At 37.1% G+C, this 19,585-nt stretch overlaps 2 protein-coding genes across 2 annotated transcripts in view; both read right to left on the bottom strand.

Annotated features, from left to right (window-relative positions):
• The window catches only part of LOC117326778 (vacuolar protein sorting-associated protein 13A-like), a 49,997-nt gene extending 35,907 nt beyond the window's left edge, over positions 1–14,090 (bottom strand). The window contains exon 1 of the mRNA XM_033883496.1: positions 14,045–14,090. Coding sequence (XP_033739387.1) covers positions 14,045–14,090 — 46 coding nt within the window. The remainder of the gene's footprint in view (positions 1–14,044) is intronic.
• A 25-nt stretch (positions 14,091–14,115) lies between these two features.
• Positions 14,116–17,514, bottom strand: LOC117326780. Its single transcript, XM_033883499.1, has one exon. It carries the CDS (start codon positions 17,512–17,514, stop codon positions 14,116–14,118), a length of 3,399 nt encoding a protein of 1,132 aa, XP_033739390.1.
• Positions 17,515–19,585: the final 2,071 nt, after the last annotated feature.

Here is a 19,585-nt window from a genome sequence, read left to right on the forward strand (position 1 = left end):
GTCAGAAATTTAAACATATTTAACTTTAAAAAATTTGTCTGCAGAAAAAGCTTTCTGTATTCTGTATTTTACAAAACAATGAAAAGATTCTTCTATAATGATTTTAACTTCTCATTTCAACTGTCTTTTCTTTTGATTTTTTTTAGTTCTTATCATTTACACATTAATCTTTTTTAAGTATTTTAATTGTACAATGAAGTAGAATATTTGTGTCGATTGAACAAAAATTATTTCTGAAGATTTCCGGAGAGTCAACTCCTGATTATATAATTATTGACGTTATATTATCATTGAAATTAAGCGTGCTTGTGCATGGTGACAAATATATGCAGATATTCATATAGCCTTCTTTAGGGACCAGCCAACCAATAAATGTTTTCCCATAGGCTTTAGTGTTAACGTATTGGAGTATTTCATTCAAATTCTTGAATTGAATATGACGATTATGGTATATAACAAAAGTTTAGGGCTTATATAACACCTAATAAAAAAAAAGTTGGGTCCTTTAGCTCAAATTTTCTCAAGGGTATAGCCATTTTGAAAATGGGTGAATTTCGCAGTAAAAATTCTCAAAAATCTTAAATGTTTACCTGTTAATTATTATTACCTGAACTTTTGGGGAAAAAATCAATCAGACTTTACCTATCAGGCTACATATCTATTTTCTTGCTTCATAACATACTGGCCAATCAGACTGGCTGCCAGACATTTTATCCTTGGCTCAACTTTCTATACACAAGCTGTTTCAAAAATATACATTTTCAATTGGTTGTTTGTTCATTTAAGAGTGCATATCTTGCCTAATTCTTCTTCAAGTTGGTAAATTGATTTTTCAAACAATGTCAATAAGATCTAGAGTTCATCAACAGATATGAAACAATTCAAAGCCTTCCTGCATGTGATGACATCAGAGCCAGGAAAACTGATAAAAAAATGTTTAAATAATTCATTATTTAATGTGTTACACTGCATTGAGGGAGATCAAACCAGTATCTTCTAATACAAACATGTAACACAGAAACTGATCCCAAACCTAATGATTAGGGCCTTATAAGAAATAACATTGATCTTTCCCATATTTACATAAGCCTACATGACGGCTTCAGATCTCATCGTCACTTTATTTGTTCAAACGAAAAACAAAATTAATGTTAATACTCTAAACCAAAATATTTCTTTTAAAATCGTTTGAAATATTGAATTGTCTAAAAAGACTTATTTACATTTATTTAGTAATAATCTGTAGATTTTACCAACTCTGTGTTGCAGTGTACATATAAATTTAATTCTATTTAAGGAATCTGATGTAGAATATCCATTTTAAGTTTGGAGACTACAGGTATGACAAAATCACAAATTTTTCATTAAAAAAAAAATGTTATAGGCAAAGATATTGTGTCTGTGAATATACAATATTTCTATTTACTTATACTATCAAACATTTCATCATGAACATTTTGTATAATAGCATCTGTTGTGATGATGCAGTTATCTCATTCATCTATCCTGTCATTTCACTTATCTTTCGTCTGTCATTTCGCTCATCTATCTGCTGTCATCTCTGACTCATTTTTCATCCGTCATCTCTGACTCATTTTTCATGTCATTTCACTTTTCTATCTGCTGTCATCTCAATTATTCCTCTATTTATCCAGTCATTTCACTCTTCTATCCTGAGTCATCTCACTAATTTCTCTCTTGTCATCTCACTCATCTATCTTCTGTCATCTAATTTATCTATTTTCTGTCATATCACTCATCTATTCTTCTGTCATCTCATTTACTCCTCTAATAATCCAGTTATCACGCTCATCTCTCTAGTCGATATCTCTCTCCTCTAGCTTGACCTTAGTTTATTTCACTCCTCTTAAAAATCATCTCACTCTTCTATCCAGTCATCTTACAGACCTTTAGATTATCCAGTCATTTCAATGACCTCTATTCAGTCATCTCACTCATCTATCCATGCATGCAGTCATCTCACTCATCTATCTGGTCATCTAACACATCTATCCAGTCAACTGACTCCTCTTTGAAGTCATCTAACTCATCTATCAGGTCATCTAGCTCTCTCCTCTATCCAGTCTGTTTGAACTCACTACACTTTCTTATCATCTCACTCCTCTTTCTAGTCCAATCATCTCGCACATCTATTCATACAGTCATATCTCACTCCTCTATCAAATCATCTCACTCATTTATCTAGTCATTTCACTCCTCTATCCAGTCATTGATTCCAAGTCATGCCAAATGCTGACAAATTTGTAGCTAAATGCATGAAAAATTTTTTTATTATTTATTTATTACACAATGCAATCTGAATGAAATTATAATACCAATTAGCAAATATTGATGGGAAAAATAATTAATTATCTAATAACATATATTCCCACGATTTTTAAAATGACAAAATTTATAACATTTGGAACAAGGGGCCATAACTCTGAATAAAAAAGAGATGTAGTTCAATTAAAGCTCTAGAAATAAAAACAAATGTAGTTAAAGACAATCTCATAGTTTACAACAGTTTGACATCTTAAAACTTCCAAAATTGCTCTTATATGAAACGGATAACTGTTTGTGACAGCTGATCATCATGGAATCCCAGGACAAAGTGATGGAATGGTCGACAGACAGAAGAAAAAAGAAGAGAAATATAAAGTCCTGATTGTTACTACCAGTTGGGGACTGCTGAGTTGTCATCTTTAATAGCCAATAAATTCTAAATCTTTAATAATGAATCAAGCTCAAAGAAAATCCCTAAAGGCATGAACTACATTTAGACCCAAGTCTGATCATTTCTGACAGGTTTGAAGAAGTACAGTTCTCAAGGAATATTGATATCATATAAACACTAAATCTTAAATAAAATATTTGGTGAATCAGTGGCCATCTTGAAAATCTGAATTTTGATGAGTTAAAAATTTGGCACGTCCACCTACTGGACTTTACAGAATGCATAAGATTATGGTCCACAAACTGAAGATTTCTTGACAAATGTTTACGAGACAAAATTGTTTTTGTCGAACCTCAATTGTGTCAAAATCCAAAATGACTGCAGGCAGCCATCTTGAATACTGAACCTTGGAGGTCCAAATTGTTGCATGTACAACTAATATACCCGGCCGGCCTTAGCTTAACTGAACATGATGTTATGTCATATTTGAAGAACATCTTGTGGCCCTTGAGAAGTTATAAGGTTACAGAAATTATTTCAATATACATCAAGAGCGGTCATGCAGGCAGACCATGGAAAAAATCTGAAGTTGAAGTGATATACCTGGTTAAACCCATCCGTAATAGAAAGGAGCTGTCTTTTTTGAAGTAACCTTCAAAAGTAACCTCTCATTCTCAAGGCAATTTAAATATCACATCACTATAATGCTAGAGGTCAATTCCCTGCTAGTCCGAGATATATATTAAGGTGATTTATGCTCTCCACTTTTACAAAAATAAAAGAATGACTACATACACAAGTAATAATTTCACTTTTTCACCATTAAGTCAATCATATCAACAACACCTTCAAATTTCTCATTATGAGAAAGACTGATTTACCTAATTAACCTACAGATTTGTCCTAGATTAAATTTCACATGGTGCCAGGGCAAGGTAAATGATTGAATCACTATATCAATGTAGACACTGATCCTTCTTGAACATCTGGACCCGAGTTGTAGAAAAGGTGATGAGCTTAATCACTTAATTAGTGAAATTATTTGTCTTTTACTTCAAAATTAAAGGGTGTGTTTTCCTTAAAATAGGCATGTAGAAAAAGACCAAACACTCAAAATTTTGTCAAGTTAGCTTTTTTTTTAAATGATCTTATCAGGATTTTCAAATTGCTGTAAAACTGTGAATAGGCTTATAGTCACCTTTTGAACAACTAGCTAGACTGCTGTGTTGTTCTTTTTACAGTACTCAATTACAGTCTCTGCTGTATAGATATTGTCGTCGTTTTATCAACTGGTAGAACTATGGTTTTATTTTTATGTTGATTATTGTTTTTAATCAGGATTGGAGTGAATACATCAAAGTGGATGATTTAATTCTAAACAACAAAATATCCTGAAGAGAACTGGATGTTAAAAACCGTTTCAGACGATATTGGCATTGACTCCCTACGGTTCGATAACTTGGCTCGATACTGCCTGGATTGTTATTGATTATGACTGGACGGCTCACTGTCGATCATGACTAGTATACGGTAATGCTGGGAAGGCGTGTTCCGTACCAATCTTCCTGATATGATTTTATAATGAGTGGGATTTCTAAACATATAAGCACCCATGATTGATAAGATACTGAGACCTTTGACAGCTAGTGCCGTAATTCCTTTTACTATCTACAAAACCAAAAATTGATACCTAGCTTATTCACACGTTATACTGAACGAACTAATGACAATCACAACTTATGAAATATTAATCTAACACTTTGTCTATTTAATCATGGATTGCTTTTGAAATGAAAATAATTTGTTATGTCGAATGGACTTATTTATTCAAGGAATGACATATTCTGAACAATTATATACTGTGAACAAGACAATTCAGTAAACTCATGCAGTCCCCCAACAGATTTGAAATTTCCATGCCAAGAATGTACAGATAATAAACTATTGTGTTGTTACTAATTCTACACACTGATTATTTGACAGACCACTCACATTTGAACAGCAGATGGTGGATAATGTGAATGAATTCAGAAATATTTACTAATCTTCGTTACCATGCACTTTCAGAAGTTAAATACATTAGTGAACCTTAGAAAATAACCTTACGCGACAAAAAGAGCAGGATATCAGTCCTAGACAAACTTTTTTATATAGGTCAGAGGTCAAAAAGTAAGTCAGCGTGACCTACTTTTGGTACACTTCCTCAGACCTATGTGAACCCATAAGCCAAATATGAAGCTCCAGTAAAGTCTAGGAGATTTCAGCCCCTACCAACTTTTTGCTATATAGAGATTGACCTTGACCTTGGCCAATCACCACCCGTGTGTCAAAATGTGCTATAGGGTCAAATTTTGGTGACCTGTCACCTGATTGACCTTTTAACCTTAAATAAGGTTGCTTCGGTGTGATCAGGTGTAGAAATTGATACTGTGATACTATATATGGTGTAAATCAAAATGAACCAAATCTGCTGAGGGCCATTCTCAAGGTATCACTGGACAGTACCAGGTATGTGACAAATGGACATTGGTAACAATGAAATCATTATAAGCCTGGGTCCAGCCCCTCATAAATTGGCTGAAGCAGAATAGTCAACATTAATTTGCAAAAAATATTTTTGTGTTATTAAGATTTTCAGTTTTCAATAACGTGTTCATTGAGGACAAATAAATATGAGAAAACACAGTAAATTTTGACTTTACAGGGATAAACCACTAATGATAGACTAATTAGTCTGATTATCTTCACCATGTCATGTGTTTTCTATATAAAGCAATTAGCAAATATGGGAAATTGTACATAAACTGGTTTTCTATTTGTAGTGACCTTGACCTTTGACCTTCAGACAAGAAATTAAAGCAATCTCAAGCAAGAGTTTTCTGAGTTTTAATGCAGTTAACATTGAGAGGTAATCATCTATAAGCTCATGATATTTTGGGCGGAAACCAAACTTTTATAGTAATTACTGAAGTGACCTTCACCTTGACCTTTGAGTTTGTGTGGAAAAAGGTCTTGAAATGGAATGGACTATCATAAAGAAAAAAACTGTAAATAAACATTGTACTTATTTAAGGTACTTTCTGCACTATATAGTCCCTGTAATTAATTATATTTAATAATTGGGGGTTTTATTTATAAACCACAATATAAAAGCAATTCACAAGTTAGTATTCTTGGTTTTTGGGCCTTTAGCAAGTCTCCCTTGGAGCATTACAGGCGTAGCTACTATTACATCACTAACAGTCCATTGTGTACTACCCTACCACTGTTCATTACAGCTAAGCTGACTGGAACAAAACAGAATAAAGTACCTGTATCTTATTCAAGGATACAACACAGCGCCAGTTCAAGGACTCGAACTTACCACCCGTCAGTTACATTTAGCCTGGACCACTACACCGTGCCTCAATAATTGTATTTTTCTTTTTCAAACAATTTTAGTAAACAAATTTTATTTTTCTTGTTAAAATAATTTTAGTAAACAAACTTTATTTTTCTTGTTAAAATAATTTTAGTAAACAAACTTTATTTTTCTTGTTAAAATAATTTTAGTAAACAAAGCCGACATCATGATAAGGTCACATTCCTCATGAATTGACCGTTCAAAGGCTTGCATGGTGATCACAAATAGGGTTGTTTGTAGTGCATTTTCTTATAAAATCTTGACAATCAGTTCCCGATTCATATATACCATCCTGAGGCAGATTGACAGTAATTGAAAAAAAAAAAAAAAATCTTCCAAGTGCTAATATTTATCTTCAAATATCACCATTCAAACTGAAAATCTACCGAGAAGGAAACTGCAGAGATCTTCATCAAACAAAATTGTGATTATATTCTAAGCGTTCTCAAGAGGAAAAACAAACATGTACAAGCAACACCCTACGGCTCAGAGATGATTTGTTTGTCCGCAGTGTCAGGGAAATCTAATGTTTGATGGGTTGTACAAATGTAAACACAGGAACAAAACGTTTTGATGACTCTGCATTAATCTTGACATAATGCTGGGATGCATTTTTCTGGCACAAAATTTATTGATTTTTCTCTCGTAGTTGATGGTGCAGTACCTCTCCTACAGACACATCCGTGTAGCTCCTCAGAAAACAAAGATTTGTCAACCGAATATAACAAAACATACAGTATGAAAATATCATTTCTGTAAGTCGTTCTCATGAGTTACAATTTCAAAATTTCTTAATTATAGTAAATAGTTATATCAAACAGATAAATTCAAAACATTATTAACAATACCTTAATATAAAGCTTGCAGATATGACAAAAAACATACGAAACAAGAATTTTGTAAGACGTTATTGAATTTCCAAGAAGCAAGCCAAAATGCTACTCAATAATCATACACCGGTACATGTCTTATTGTGCTACACATATATATGTTTCAAAACATTAGGAATGACGAATGAACGAGATATACAAGCAAATGTCAGCCATGTAAACTTGGGTCTAAGAGAGTAGATATATTGACAACTGATTCAGCTATCAAATGTGATGTACGTATACACATGGTGATGTAGCAGCAGTTCTCTAGAGAAATCAAAGTAGAATTTTTGATGTGTAGGCGAATAGTACAAACTTGGGAATCCTATTTATAGAATATATGACTGTATACAGGCAATCACACTTTTGATGTTACAAATTAGTTGAATTACTACTTTCCTGGGAGAGATATTTGATACTTAAATGTTCCCATAAAAAATATTAGTTGTCAAAATCATTTCTGCTAATTTTTCGTTTTTTTTTTTTTTTTGAAAATTGGATATTAAGGTATATCAAAATTAATATTGTTGAATTATTATGATTTTTTGTATCAATCATTACCATATTTGACCTAATTTTTGTTGAAGTTGATAATGTACTACAGGGAAAAGTTTCCCAGGGGAATTTGGGGGGAATGCATTCATTCATTATGAAGTGAAAGCAATCAAGAGTTTTTGATTAAAGACTGAAGATGCATATTGGCAGATCGATCAGCAGGTATTAGGATTTTTTCTTATATGTTCCTGAATTAGCACACCCTTTCTCTTCTCCTGGAAAAGGTAAGGGATGTATTTATATATATAAGGGGCAGGTGTGCTTATTTCAGGTCAAATTTTTGGTGCATCGATCATTTTATTTATTCATTCATTTTGATATTATTGTTTATTTTCCTTATTTTCCTATAACTGAAGCTGAGTTAAAATAAATATTTGCTTTTCTAGTCATATATATTATAATTAACCAAGTGTCATATCAAAACAAAATCTGACCGAAAAAAAGATATATGTCTGCTCTGTATGCATGCATGAACCTAATTTTTTAAATCCAACTTTTGTCAAAAATAATTACATATTATATATTCTTGCTTTTAGAATTTTAGACAAATAAATCATTCTGTTGGCAATTCAACTGAATTAGTAGCAAAATGCAATTACAATCAATTTTATGAGTTCTGAATCAAATCTGACAAAGAGTTTTTTTTAATGTTCAACTTCATCAAATTTAGGCAGTGTTTTGTAATGTTTTTATTGACCTGCTTAACCCCATGACATGATTTGTTTCTGACTGTAAACTGAATTTTTGATCAAATATCTTTTCTCTTCATTTGAACAACTTTCCCTTGACAATGCCTCACTGATGGCTTTTGCCCCTGTAATGAAGGCTTTTGGTTCTTCTCCCTGGCTGAGAAAACTACCAGAATCTATAAAAAATAGTAGTTGCTATTACTGCTAATGCTCAGCATCTCGGGATTGGGATAACTAGTTTGCCCATTATCAGTACAATGTGTCCTAGCTGCTGGCCATGGTGGCCTTTGCCAGTATATTTCAGTGAGATAGCACTATAAAGTTGGGGACAGTGACTCTGCACTATATCACAACGAGACAGTGAGCAGGAAAACACAGATGACTTCTGAAAACAACAATCACATTCAGCAATGTTTGCAGCTCACACCCACTTGGGGGGGGGGGGGGGGGGGGGGGGGGGGGGGGGGGGGGCTATCATTCAATTACTAAAGCTGTAAGCTTGATATATTAAACAATATATCCAAACCAAATCCAAATTGAACCTTTGGTGAACATAACAGTTAATGATAATTCAGTGTTTACTGTTTTCATAACAGGATCATCACTTACAATCTCTGAAGGGCCAAACAATGTAGGTATACTTATATAGACATGGAGAATTTGTATAATTAACAGACATTAATTCATCTACACACCCCTTGAAATACATATTATAAACTTTTGAAATGGCTTATGATTAATAAATATTCTTCAAAATAGGTAGTGCTTAGTAGACTTAGATAAAAGCAAATAACTTATAATCTTTTATGTCTATTCGTTCATTCATATCTTTTTTTACTGTCAAACATTAACAAAGGGCTATAACTGTGTATATACCCTGTAATGTGACACAACTGATCCAATACATTTCACAGTGATATATGAGAAGCCAATGACCTATCAGATATCTGGTATTCCATCGTACAAAAGTCATGTTTTGTTTGTGGTATTTCTGGAATATTTGAGTCTTTGTCTACATGTGTTACAAAAAACGTACGTTTTGTCCATTTCCCACAAGGCGTTATTGAATTTAGATAATTTGGATTTAAAAGAATTCCAACAGGCAGTTTCATTCAATTACTAAAGCTGTAAGCTTGATATATTAAACAATATTAATATCAAAACCAAATCCAAATTACACACCCTTTAAAATACATATTATAAACTTTTGAAATGGCTTATGATTAATAAATATTCTTATTTTATATTGTACGTTTTTTGTAACATATGTAGACAAAGACTCAAATATTCCAGAAATACCAAAAACAAAACATGACTTTTGAACGATTGAATATCAGATATCTGATAGGTCATTAGCTTTTCACATACCACGATACGTATTGTATCGTGACCCCTGTATCGCGATACGATTCGTATCGCTGCCCACCTTGCGATATACACAGCTCTAATTTCAACACTCCTTCAAATCATCCTTAATACTTTGATGTATTAGTTTCATGACCAAGGTCAACAGGTTCAATTTTTTTATCATTATTTTACAGCTCCATTGAGTCATTTTGGACAATTTGGGTCAACAGGAAAGGGTCATCTTTGACGCTGAACATTTAAATACTTAAAAACCTCTGGGCTTGTGGATAGTTGATACTGATTTGTTTATTTCAGATTTGTGCTCATGCAAAGGACTTTGCGTCATTCAAATATTTATGCTGACATCTAACTATGCATAATAAGTTAGATGTCAGCATAAATATTTGAATGACGCAAAGTCCTTTATATGGCTCTTGCTAAAAAGCAAAGGTCACGTACTTCAGGACATTGATGTTGCTGTCTGTTGAAGAATTGTGGATTGATAGTTCTACTGACTATAGCTTAGATCGCCCTGTTGAGACGCATCCCTCACAGTATTTAAGTTGGACAGATATTGACATTATGTCTATACACATGTAAGTATGAAATACAGACTGCAAACAATCAATAGAACATTCTTAATATCACCAGGACAGTCAGACCTTTGCAACATCATACATATATGATATGGATATGCTTTTATTAGAACAATTTATTTTCATATCTTTCATTTTAATCATAGCAAATATCAAAAGATATTATAAAAAAATATAACAATTAGAAAATGATGTTGTTACAACATAAATGCCTGCATATCCTGCTTTATTTATGAAATCAGTATTGCAGCACTTTTAACTGTAACTTAATGAGTGCCTTAGAAAATGCTAAAAAAAACTTTATCAAAAGTGCCCAATGTGATGGCCTTACCACATATGAGATCTCAGAGTGATAGACATGCTAGAAATTTGTATTACAGCACTGTTTTTCTTTCAAAGACAGGCTTAAAAAAAAAAAGTAATAAAAAAACTTTAACCTTATATTGATGGATGGAGGAACGTCCCAGCAAAAGGATATAGACAGAAACAGGTTACAAGAGGGCATTATACAAATGTAAACCATCTCCCAGGACCAAGGGTATACTAATCCACAATTTTCTTCGTTAATTTTTCTTGAATATAATTTAATATGACTTAATAAGTTATATCATCAGACTCTTCCTCTTTTAGGAGCCATGCCAGGGCTTATTAATTTTTCTGGGGGCTTTTTGGGGCCATTATATACATGTATATGGGCCCCATTTCCAATTAAATTTTTTTCATATTTAAGCCAAATTCCCAAAATTTGCAGTTCACACATGAACAAATCTTTCCCAATTCACCAATTTTCTTCCCAAAATGAGACGAAAAGGCGTCATCCCAAACCAGTAAGAAAAATCCATGCGTTCCATTCACTAATATTACTGGCCGATTCAGATTCACAATTCTACCTAATATTTGTACACTAAAAATAGTAATTTGTAATGTAAATTCATTCCAGTCGTAGCCTAGCAGGTCAGATTTTGAGTTCTGACCCAAATCACATTCCATTCACTACATCTTGACCATATGCACGCAGACTCTCAACTCTATGGAAAGAATATGTCACACTTCTGTGCCTTAGATATAGCTGTCCCCGACTGGAGAATCACAAATGGCGAGCCCAATTGATTTATATACTCTAGGATTATTGATCCCCAGGAGACAAAATAGACATTCATGTGAAACTGTATCTGGATTCTGACAAATGACTACATAGCTAGCTGGGGTCAAAACCAGACAATCAATCAGTTCTAGCACTAATCTGATGCTCTTTTGGCAGGAAAGGTTAAATCAAACAAAAGATTTAACTGGCTGGCCGCAAAATCTATATATAGGAACTCATATACCTATACTGATCGAGTGTTAAAAACATATCTTGGTTGTCCAAAATTTTGAATATTATGTTCAGCCATTAATTCTTCATCACATTGGAATTTTGATTGGATGATAGTGAACAAGAAATAATTCAAAAGTACAGTGTAGAAATCAGATAAAAGATTTCATATTCAATGATTGTGAATGAATATATTTCTCATTTGATGATGAAGTGTGATCTGTTGGTTATTTAGATAGATTTATTTAAAGGGGCCAATGCTTCATTTGCACATCAGAAACACGCATCCCTTGTTTGCACATCAGTAACATGCACAATTTCTATTGATGAATCTATGTCCAACCGATGATTATATGAGTGATTGTGCCTACATTTTAAGAAATTTAATGCCGAAATGTACAGGGAAAAGGCGTATAGCGTATACAAATATTGTATGTCTTTGCAGTAATTATAGTGATACTTCAGGTCGATTTAATAATTTTGGTTTATCTTGAGAGTAAAACTGCCTTATTAATGTCAAGATTAAAATTTTACTCTGTGGAAAAAATACATATTTTCCAGTAAGTTTAATTTTGACAACCTAATCTTTATTCAAACAAAGTAATGCCCCTTAAAAAGCTTATCAAGTATGCTGTATGAAGAGTGTGTCATCATAAGAGAATTGAATCATGCCATGTCATTTAAGAGGCCCAATGGGCCTTAACAGTCATCCGTGATTTGAAATATTTCAGTTTATTATAAACAGATGAGAACAACTACTAGATTATGTTTTCAAATCCTCAATCCTATAGTGTTAGAGGTGGGTAGACAAACTGAATGGTTTACCCTAAATTTAGACATGAATTTTCGTCACGTTCATTTGGCTCTGATAACGACTACTTTATAGCCAAAACATGTAAACAACGCCCCCCCCAATAAATCGGACCATTGAATGAATCTGTGTTGGGCTCACCAATTTCACACATATATTGCCTGGATTTTTGGTAAGACCTCTTGTATACACCTGTATCAACGGCAGTTTCATCTGGATTGCTACAATTCCCTACCTTCCAGGACGGTGTGTCTCCAAAAAAGGGAAAGAAACCCTGTCATATGCTGCAGTGAAAAGGTGGGTGGCGGAATTTAACTGCGGCTGACTGAGCCATGAGGATGACCCCGTCCTGGAAGGCCTGTCTGAATGCTGCAACCCCAGAAATGGTCAATAAAGTTCATGATATTGCTATATATGACCCACAGACGACTTACAGAAAGATATATAGCCAGTAGAGTTGGCATTTCACACGAAAGAGTACATTCTATTCTGACCGAGGATCTTGCAATGAGAAAGCTTTCAGCCCGATGGGTACCAAGACTTCTGACAGTTGATCAGAAGCACACCAGATGCACATTATTGCTTGCTGATATATCTAAACCTTTTTGAGGAAGATCCAGCCAACTTTCTTAAGAGATATGTCACAATGGATGAAACATTGGGTCCATCATTTTACCCCAGAGGCCAAACAACATTCGAAACAATGGAAGCATCATGGCTCTCCCCCGCCAAAGAAGGCAAAGACTGTTCCATCAGCTGGGAAGGTTATGGCCTCGGTTTTCTGGGATGCAGATGGTATTCTGCTGATAGATTATCTCAAAAGGAACAAACAATCAATGGCAAATACTATGCGTCACTTCTGAGGCAGTTACGGGAAAATATTAAACTTAAGCGCCGTGGAAAGCTCAATAAAGGTGTGTTATTCTATCAGGACAATGCTCCTGTTCACAAGTCTGTCATTGCCATGGCTGCCATTCACGATTGTGGCTTTTAATTGATTGAGATGATGATCTGTGTTATTCACCTGATTTCGCTCCAACAGACTTCCGTCTATTTCCGAAACTGAAAACGGCTATTTCAGGCACCCACTTTCAGTGCGATTATGATGTCATACATGCAGCAAATGACTTTAATTTCTGAACAGCCAAGAAAAGGAGTTCTATAAAAGCCACATTGAGGCCTTGAAAAACCGCTGGCAAAAGTGTATAGATACTGAAGGGGATTATGTTGAAAAATAATACAATATGTCTGGCAAAATTCAAATCCTTCAATATGAGGTTCACAACATATCAATCAGCCCTCGTATATATGTGTACAAACATCAAAGGTCTTTAAAATCAACAGGAATAGACAATTATGTGACTGAAGTAGGAATGTTGACCAATATTTGTCATTAAATACACTGCATAATGGCCAGATATATTGTATATATATATTATGTACTCACCAACATGGCCAGATATATTATATATATATATTATGTACTCACCAACATGGCCAGATATATTGTATATATATTGTACTCACCAACAGGGCCAGATATATTGTATTAATATATTATGTACTCACCAACATGGCCAGATATATTGTATATATATATTATGTACTCACCAACATGGCCAGATATATTATATATATATATTATGTACTCACCAACATGGCCAGATATATTGTATATATATATAATGTACTCACCAACATGGCCAGATATATTGTATATATATATTATGTACTCACCAACATGGCCAGATATATTGTATATATATATAATGTACTCACCAACATGGCCAGTACCTTCATACAGTCTTCTGACTGCAAAATCCATCGACGTCATCAGCCAGGACTACCTCTCACTGGGCGTTTCGACTCATCCTGGGACGCCCTAAAGGTGGCGAGTCGACAGTGATTGGCCAAATCACTGTCCGTCGATGGATGGCTTCCAGCTCTTGTCCTCCCTTCTCCACCAAAGCCAGCTGGACGACTTCTCTGCTGTTGTTGCCAGTCGTTGTACAGCTGCCCTTCGGTCTTTCCCCCGGATGCCTACAGCAGCAAACATCCTCCACATGGACTGTGCAGGGAAATCCTCTGCACCCCATCTCTACTGGCATGACCCACACACACCATCCTTTTGCTCTCACGTCATCAGCAAGGTTGGCGTACTTCTCTCTTTTCCTCTCGTAGGCCTCTTGACACCGCTCCTCCCAGGGGACAGTAAGCTCAATCATTATCATTCTCTTCCCTTGCTGTGACCAGAGTAGAATATCTGGACGCAGGTTGGTTTGGACGACCTCTGGAAAAGCCAGTCTTTGTCCCAAGTCAACTCGCATCTCCCAATTCTGAGCTCCGTCCAGTATCCCTCTCTGGTGTGCTGTTGCTTTACTGCCTGCCTCTCCAGATCTTACAAAGTTGATGTAGGGTTGTTGTTTCATACATCTCCTCTTTTTCTGCCTTTCTTTCTCCAACGTGTCTGCTAGCTCCCGCAGAACCTTGTTGTGTCTCCATGTGTATCTCCCCTGGGTCAAAGCAGTGTTGCACGATGACAGTACATGGGCCAGGTTTCCCGGACGATCACATAACGAGCAGTTGGGGGTTTCTGTCATTCCCCATCGATGCAAGTTGGTAGGTGTTGGTAGAACATCGTACACTGAACGCAGGAGGAACTGGATTCTACATGGTTCCAACTTCCAGATGTCTGACCATGTAAGACGCCTTTCAGTTGTCTCCCATCTGGTCCATGCACCCTGTGCTCCCATTTCCACCATCTTTGCTTTCCGTATCTCTTCTTCCATTTTCCTGATGTTGTCTTGGACCATCTTCCTCCTACTAGCTGTGTCCGCTGTTCCCCACCTTTGCACTTGTGTTGTCCCAAGCCCCTGTCTTCCAATGCAGGTAGTCCCAACAATGTCGCTGTGCCTTAATCTGCTTTCTGCTTCCTGGACCGCGCTGCTTGCTGACCACTTTCGTCCTGTCCGAGTCTCAATCCCAGCATTCCTGATCTTCTCATCTTTGGAGTCTCTCACAGTCATCACCAGCCTAGCCTTTGCCACCTTAAACTCTTCCACCAATGATGATATGGGTAGTTGAAGTTTGGCTGTTGTGCTGTACAGGCCCACACTGGTGAAACTTGGAGGGACTCCAAGCCAACGTCGTAGACACTTGTTGATCTTCCTCTCAAGAGCTTCAACTGTAGTAGTGGTGACTTCGTACAGTGTAAGAGGCCAAGTCAGGCGAGGAAGAAGTCCATGCTGGTAAATCCAGGATTTGAATTTCCCAGGCAGCCCTGTTTTGTCGATCTTCCTTAAACCCTCCTCTACCTGGGTCTGTAACCGTTTGATGTTCCTGCTGTCATTCAGGCTGGCATCAAACCACTTCCCCAAACACTTGATTGGATTGTCTACAATTGTGGGTATCTCCTCCTGCTGTATTGAGAGCTTGAACCTTCTGGTCACCTTCCCTCTTTTCAAGATGAGACATCTAGATTTCCCCGGTTTGAACTTCATCCTTGCCCATCCAACTGTTGCCTCTAGAGCAGATATGATCCATCGCGCCTGTACATGTGTAGTAGTTGTTATCGTCAGGTCGTCCATGAATCCTCTGTTTGGTGGTAATCGCACTCCTGATGAAGTTTTAGGTCCTCTAGTTTCCCTGTCTGCAGCCTTGATGATCAAATTCATCCCCATCACAAAGAGTATGACAGATATCGTGCATCCAGTCACAATACCTTTCTCAAGTGCTTGCCATGATGTTGTTATCTCTCCAACTGTAAACCGTAGCCTGATGTTACTAAAATAGCTCTTCACAATTGTTTGGATATGGTCCGGGATGTGATAATGTTCCAGAGCCTTAAAGATCAGTTGGTGGGGGACAGAACCGTATGCATTGGCGAGGTCCAACCATACAACTGTTAAGTCTCCATGATTAATCTTTGCTTCCCGGATAAGCTGTGTGATTGCGCTGGTGTGTTCAATACATCCAGGGAATCCCGGAATCCCTCCTTTTTGCACAGAAGAATCTATATACTCATTAGATGTCATGTATGTTGTCATCCTTCTGGCAAGTATGGCAAAGAAGATTTTTCCTTCTACACTCAGGAGTGATATGGTTCTGAACTGGTTTAGGGATGCAGAGTTCTTCTCCTTCGGAACAAATATTCCTTCTGCCGTCTGCCAGCATTCTGGTATTTTCCCCTTCCTCCAAATCACCTTCAGTAGCCTCCAAAGTCGTCGTAGAAGTTTCGGGCACATCTTGTAAACTTTGTAAGGTATACCACTCGGCCCCGGTGCTGAACCTGATCTTGCTTTCTTCACCACTTCTACAACTTCCTTCCAGGTTGGTTCTTTCTCATCTAATGGAATTGTTGGCTCTTCCTCTGATGGTATTCTGTCGCACTCTCCCAGAGGATTGTTCCGTTCAGCATCACAGTGTGTCTCTTCCAGATGTTGCTCTATTTCTTGTTTGGAGGTTTCCAACTTGCCAGATCTCTCTCCACCCAAAAGTGAGGTTGTAAACTTGTATGGGTTGGCTATAAATGCTGCCCTTTTCCTTGTTGTCTCTCTTCTTCTCTTCCTAGATCTCTCTGCCTTCTGTAGTGTTGTCAACTTTCCTCTAATGTCGGATCTTAACTGCTGTAATCCAAACTTCTCTTGCTCGTTAGCTTCCCTGAATAGTCGCCTCAGTACCTTCAGTTCTTTCCGAAGCTTGGCCACTTCCTGTTGTCTCCTGTTAGGCTGGTGGACTACTTCTGCTTTTTTCCCTTCTACACCGAATCTCTCACAGCTGACTTTATAAACAATCATTGTCAGAGACTTGATTTTCTTCTCCACTCCGCCTTGTAGCGTTGCTTCCAAAATACTATCTAGGTCTTCATCAAGTTGTTTCCATCTGCTTCTGTCGACTATCTTTGGCCACTTCACCCGTTCCCTCCTCTCTGTGTGGTCATTGTCTACTTGCGCCCCTTGGCTCGCTTCTCCCCCTAATGAATTCGGGGTGTCTCGCTGCGATGACACATCAGCGGAGAGGTCCTCAGCACTGTGGTGTGACTCCTGGCTGGGAACCTCCTGCGTCTCATCAGGTCTTCTACCTGTGCGCTGCTGCTGTATCTCCTCAGGTTGGCACCTCGCTTTCGCCTGGTGGATTCGCAATCCACGCAAGTTCTTGCAGACCTTTCCACACTTGCATTTGGTCTCCTTCGTCTTTTCTCCAGTCAAAGTCCGTTGTACTAGCTTAGTCGTTGCCGTGTTATCTGCCATGTTGAGTCTTTCATCCTCCCCCCCTCTCGGAAGACTCTGGGGGTGTTGTTTTGTATTCTTACTCGTAGCTGGTTGTAGGTTGCCCCCTCGCGGAAGCTGTGGAGTGGGATGCTACCCCACTACACCCCGGTACTAGTCTGTTCCTAGTTGCCATCTGTCTTTCCAGTGTCACCATTCTGTTCTTGGTTGTCATCCAGTCTTTCCTGGCAGTCACTGGGTTCCCCAGTTGGAAAAGTACCTTCATACAGTCTTCTGACTGCAAAATCCATCGACGTCATCAGCCAGGACCACCTCTCACTGGGCGTTTCGACTCCTATCCTGGAACGCCCTAAAGGTGGCGAGTCGACAGTGATTGGCCAAATCACTGCCCGTCGATGGATGGCTTCCAGCTCTTGTCCTCCCTTCTCCACCAAAGCCAGCTGGACGACTTCTCTGCTGTTGTTGCCAGTCGTTGTACAGCTGCCCTTCGGTCTTTCCCCCGGATGCCTACAGCAGCAAACATCCTCCACATGGACTGTGCAGGAAATCCTCTGCACCCCATCTCTACTGGCATGACCCACACACACCATCCTTTTGCTCTCACGTCATCAGCAAGATTGGCGTACTTCTCTCTTTTCCTCTCGTAGGCCTCTTGACACCGCTCCTCCCAGGGGACAGTAAGCTCAATCATTATCATTCTCTTCCCTTGCTGTGACCAGAGTAGAATATCTGGACGCAGGTTGGTTTGGACGACCTCTGGAAAAGCCAGTCTTTGTCCCAAGTCAACTCGCATCTCCCAATTCTGAGCTCCGTCCAGTATCCCTCTCTGGTGTGCTGTTGCTTTACTGCCTGCCTCTCCAGATCTTACAAAGTTGATGTAGGGTTGTTGTTTCATACATCTCCTCTTTTTCTGCCTTTCTTTCTCCAACGTGTCTGCTAGCTCCCGCAGAACCTTGTTGTGTCTCCATGTGTATCTCCCCTGGGTCAAAGCAGTGTTGCACGATGACAGTACATGGGCCAGGTTTCCCGGACGATCACATAACGAGCAGTTGGGGGTTATATATTGTATATTGATGTACTCACCAACAGGGCCAGATATATTGTATATATATATTATGTACTCACCAACATGGCCAGATATATTGTATATATATATATAATGTACTCACCAACATGGCCAGATATATTGTATATTGATGTACTCACCAACATGGCCAGATATATTGTATATTGATGTACTCACCAACAGGGCCAGATATATTGTATTAATATATTATGTACTCACCAACATGGCCAGATATATTGTATATATATATAATGTACTCACCAACATGGCCAGATATATTGTATATATATATAATGTACTCACCAACATGGCCAGATATATTGTATATTGATGTACTCACCAACAGGGCCAGATATATTGTATATATATATTATGTACTCACCAACATGGCCAGATATATTGTATATATATATAATGTACTCACCAACATGGCCAGATATATTGTATATTGATGTACTCACCAACATGGCCAGATATATTGTATATTGATGTACTCACCAACAGGGCCAGATATATTGTATATATATATTATGTACTCACCAACATGGCCAGATATATTGTATATATATATAATGTACTCACCAACATGGCCAGATATATTGTATATTGATGTACTCACCAACATGGCCAGATATATTGTATATTGATGTACTCACCAACATGGCCAGCCTTCACTTCCACTGGCACTTCCTGCCCGAGCTGTAGACAAAATACATATTCACAAGATATTGTATAAAAGTCACCACAACAGCTGATCTTTGTATTAATAAATCTTAATATTAATGGATACAAAGTAGATAATGTATATACATATCATGTCACACAAAATCTAAATCTTACTTATACTATCAATTCATCTCTTTTTTTTTTGGTGAAAACAATAAAGTACCGACTGATTAAACAATAATTACACCTGAGAAGATCGCATAAACATAGCACAGGGTTAGAGACTATAGATGTTTATTTTTATCAATATTCAATCTTAAAAGTAACATTGACAATACTGATATAATTATGTGAAAATGA

The sequence above is a fragment of the Pecten maximus genome, chromosome 5 (assembly GCF_902652985.1).
Source record: "Pecten maximus chromosome 5, xPecMax1.1, whole genome shotgun sequence".
Classification (NCBI taxonomy): domain Eukaryota; kingdom Metazoa; phylum Mollusca; class Bivalvia; order Pectinida; family Pectinidae; genus Pecten; species Pecten maximus.

Coding starts and splice junctions, on each gene's coding strand:
- LOC117326780 (XM_033883499.1), bottom strand. CDS start 17,514: ATGGCAGATAACACGGCAACGACTAAGCTAGTACAACGGACTTTGACT.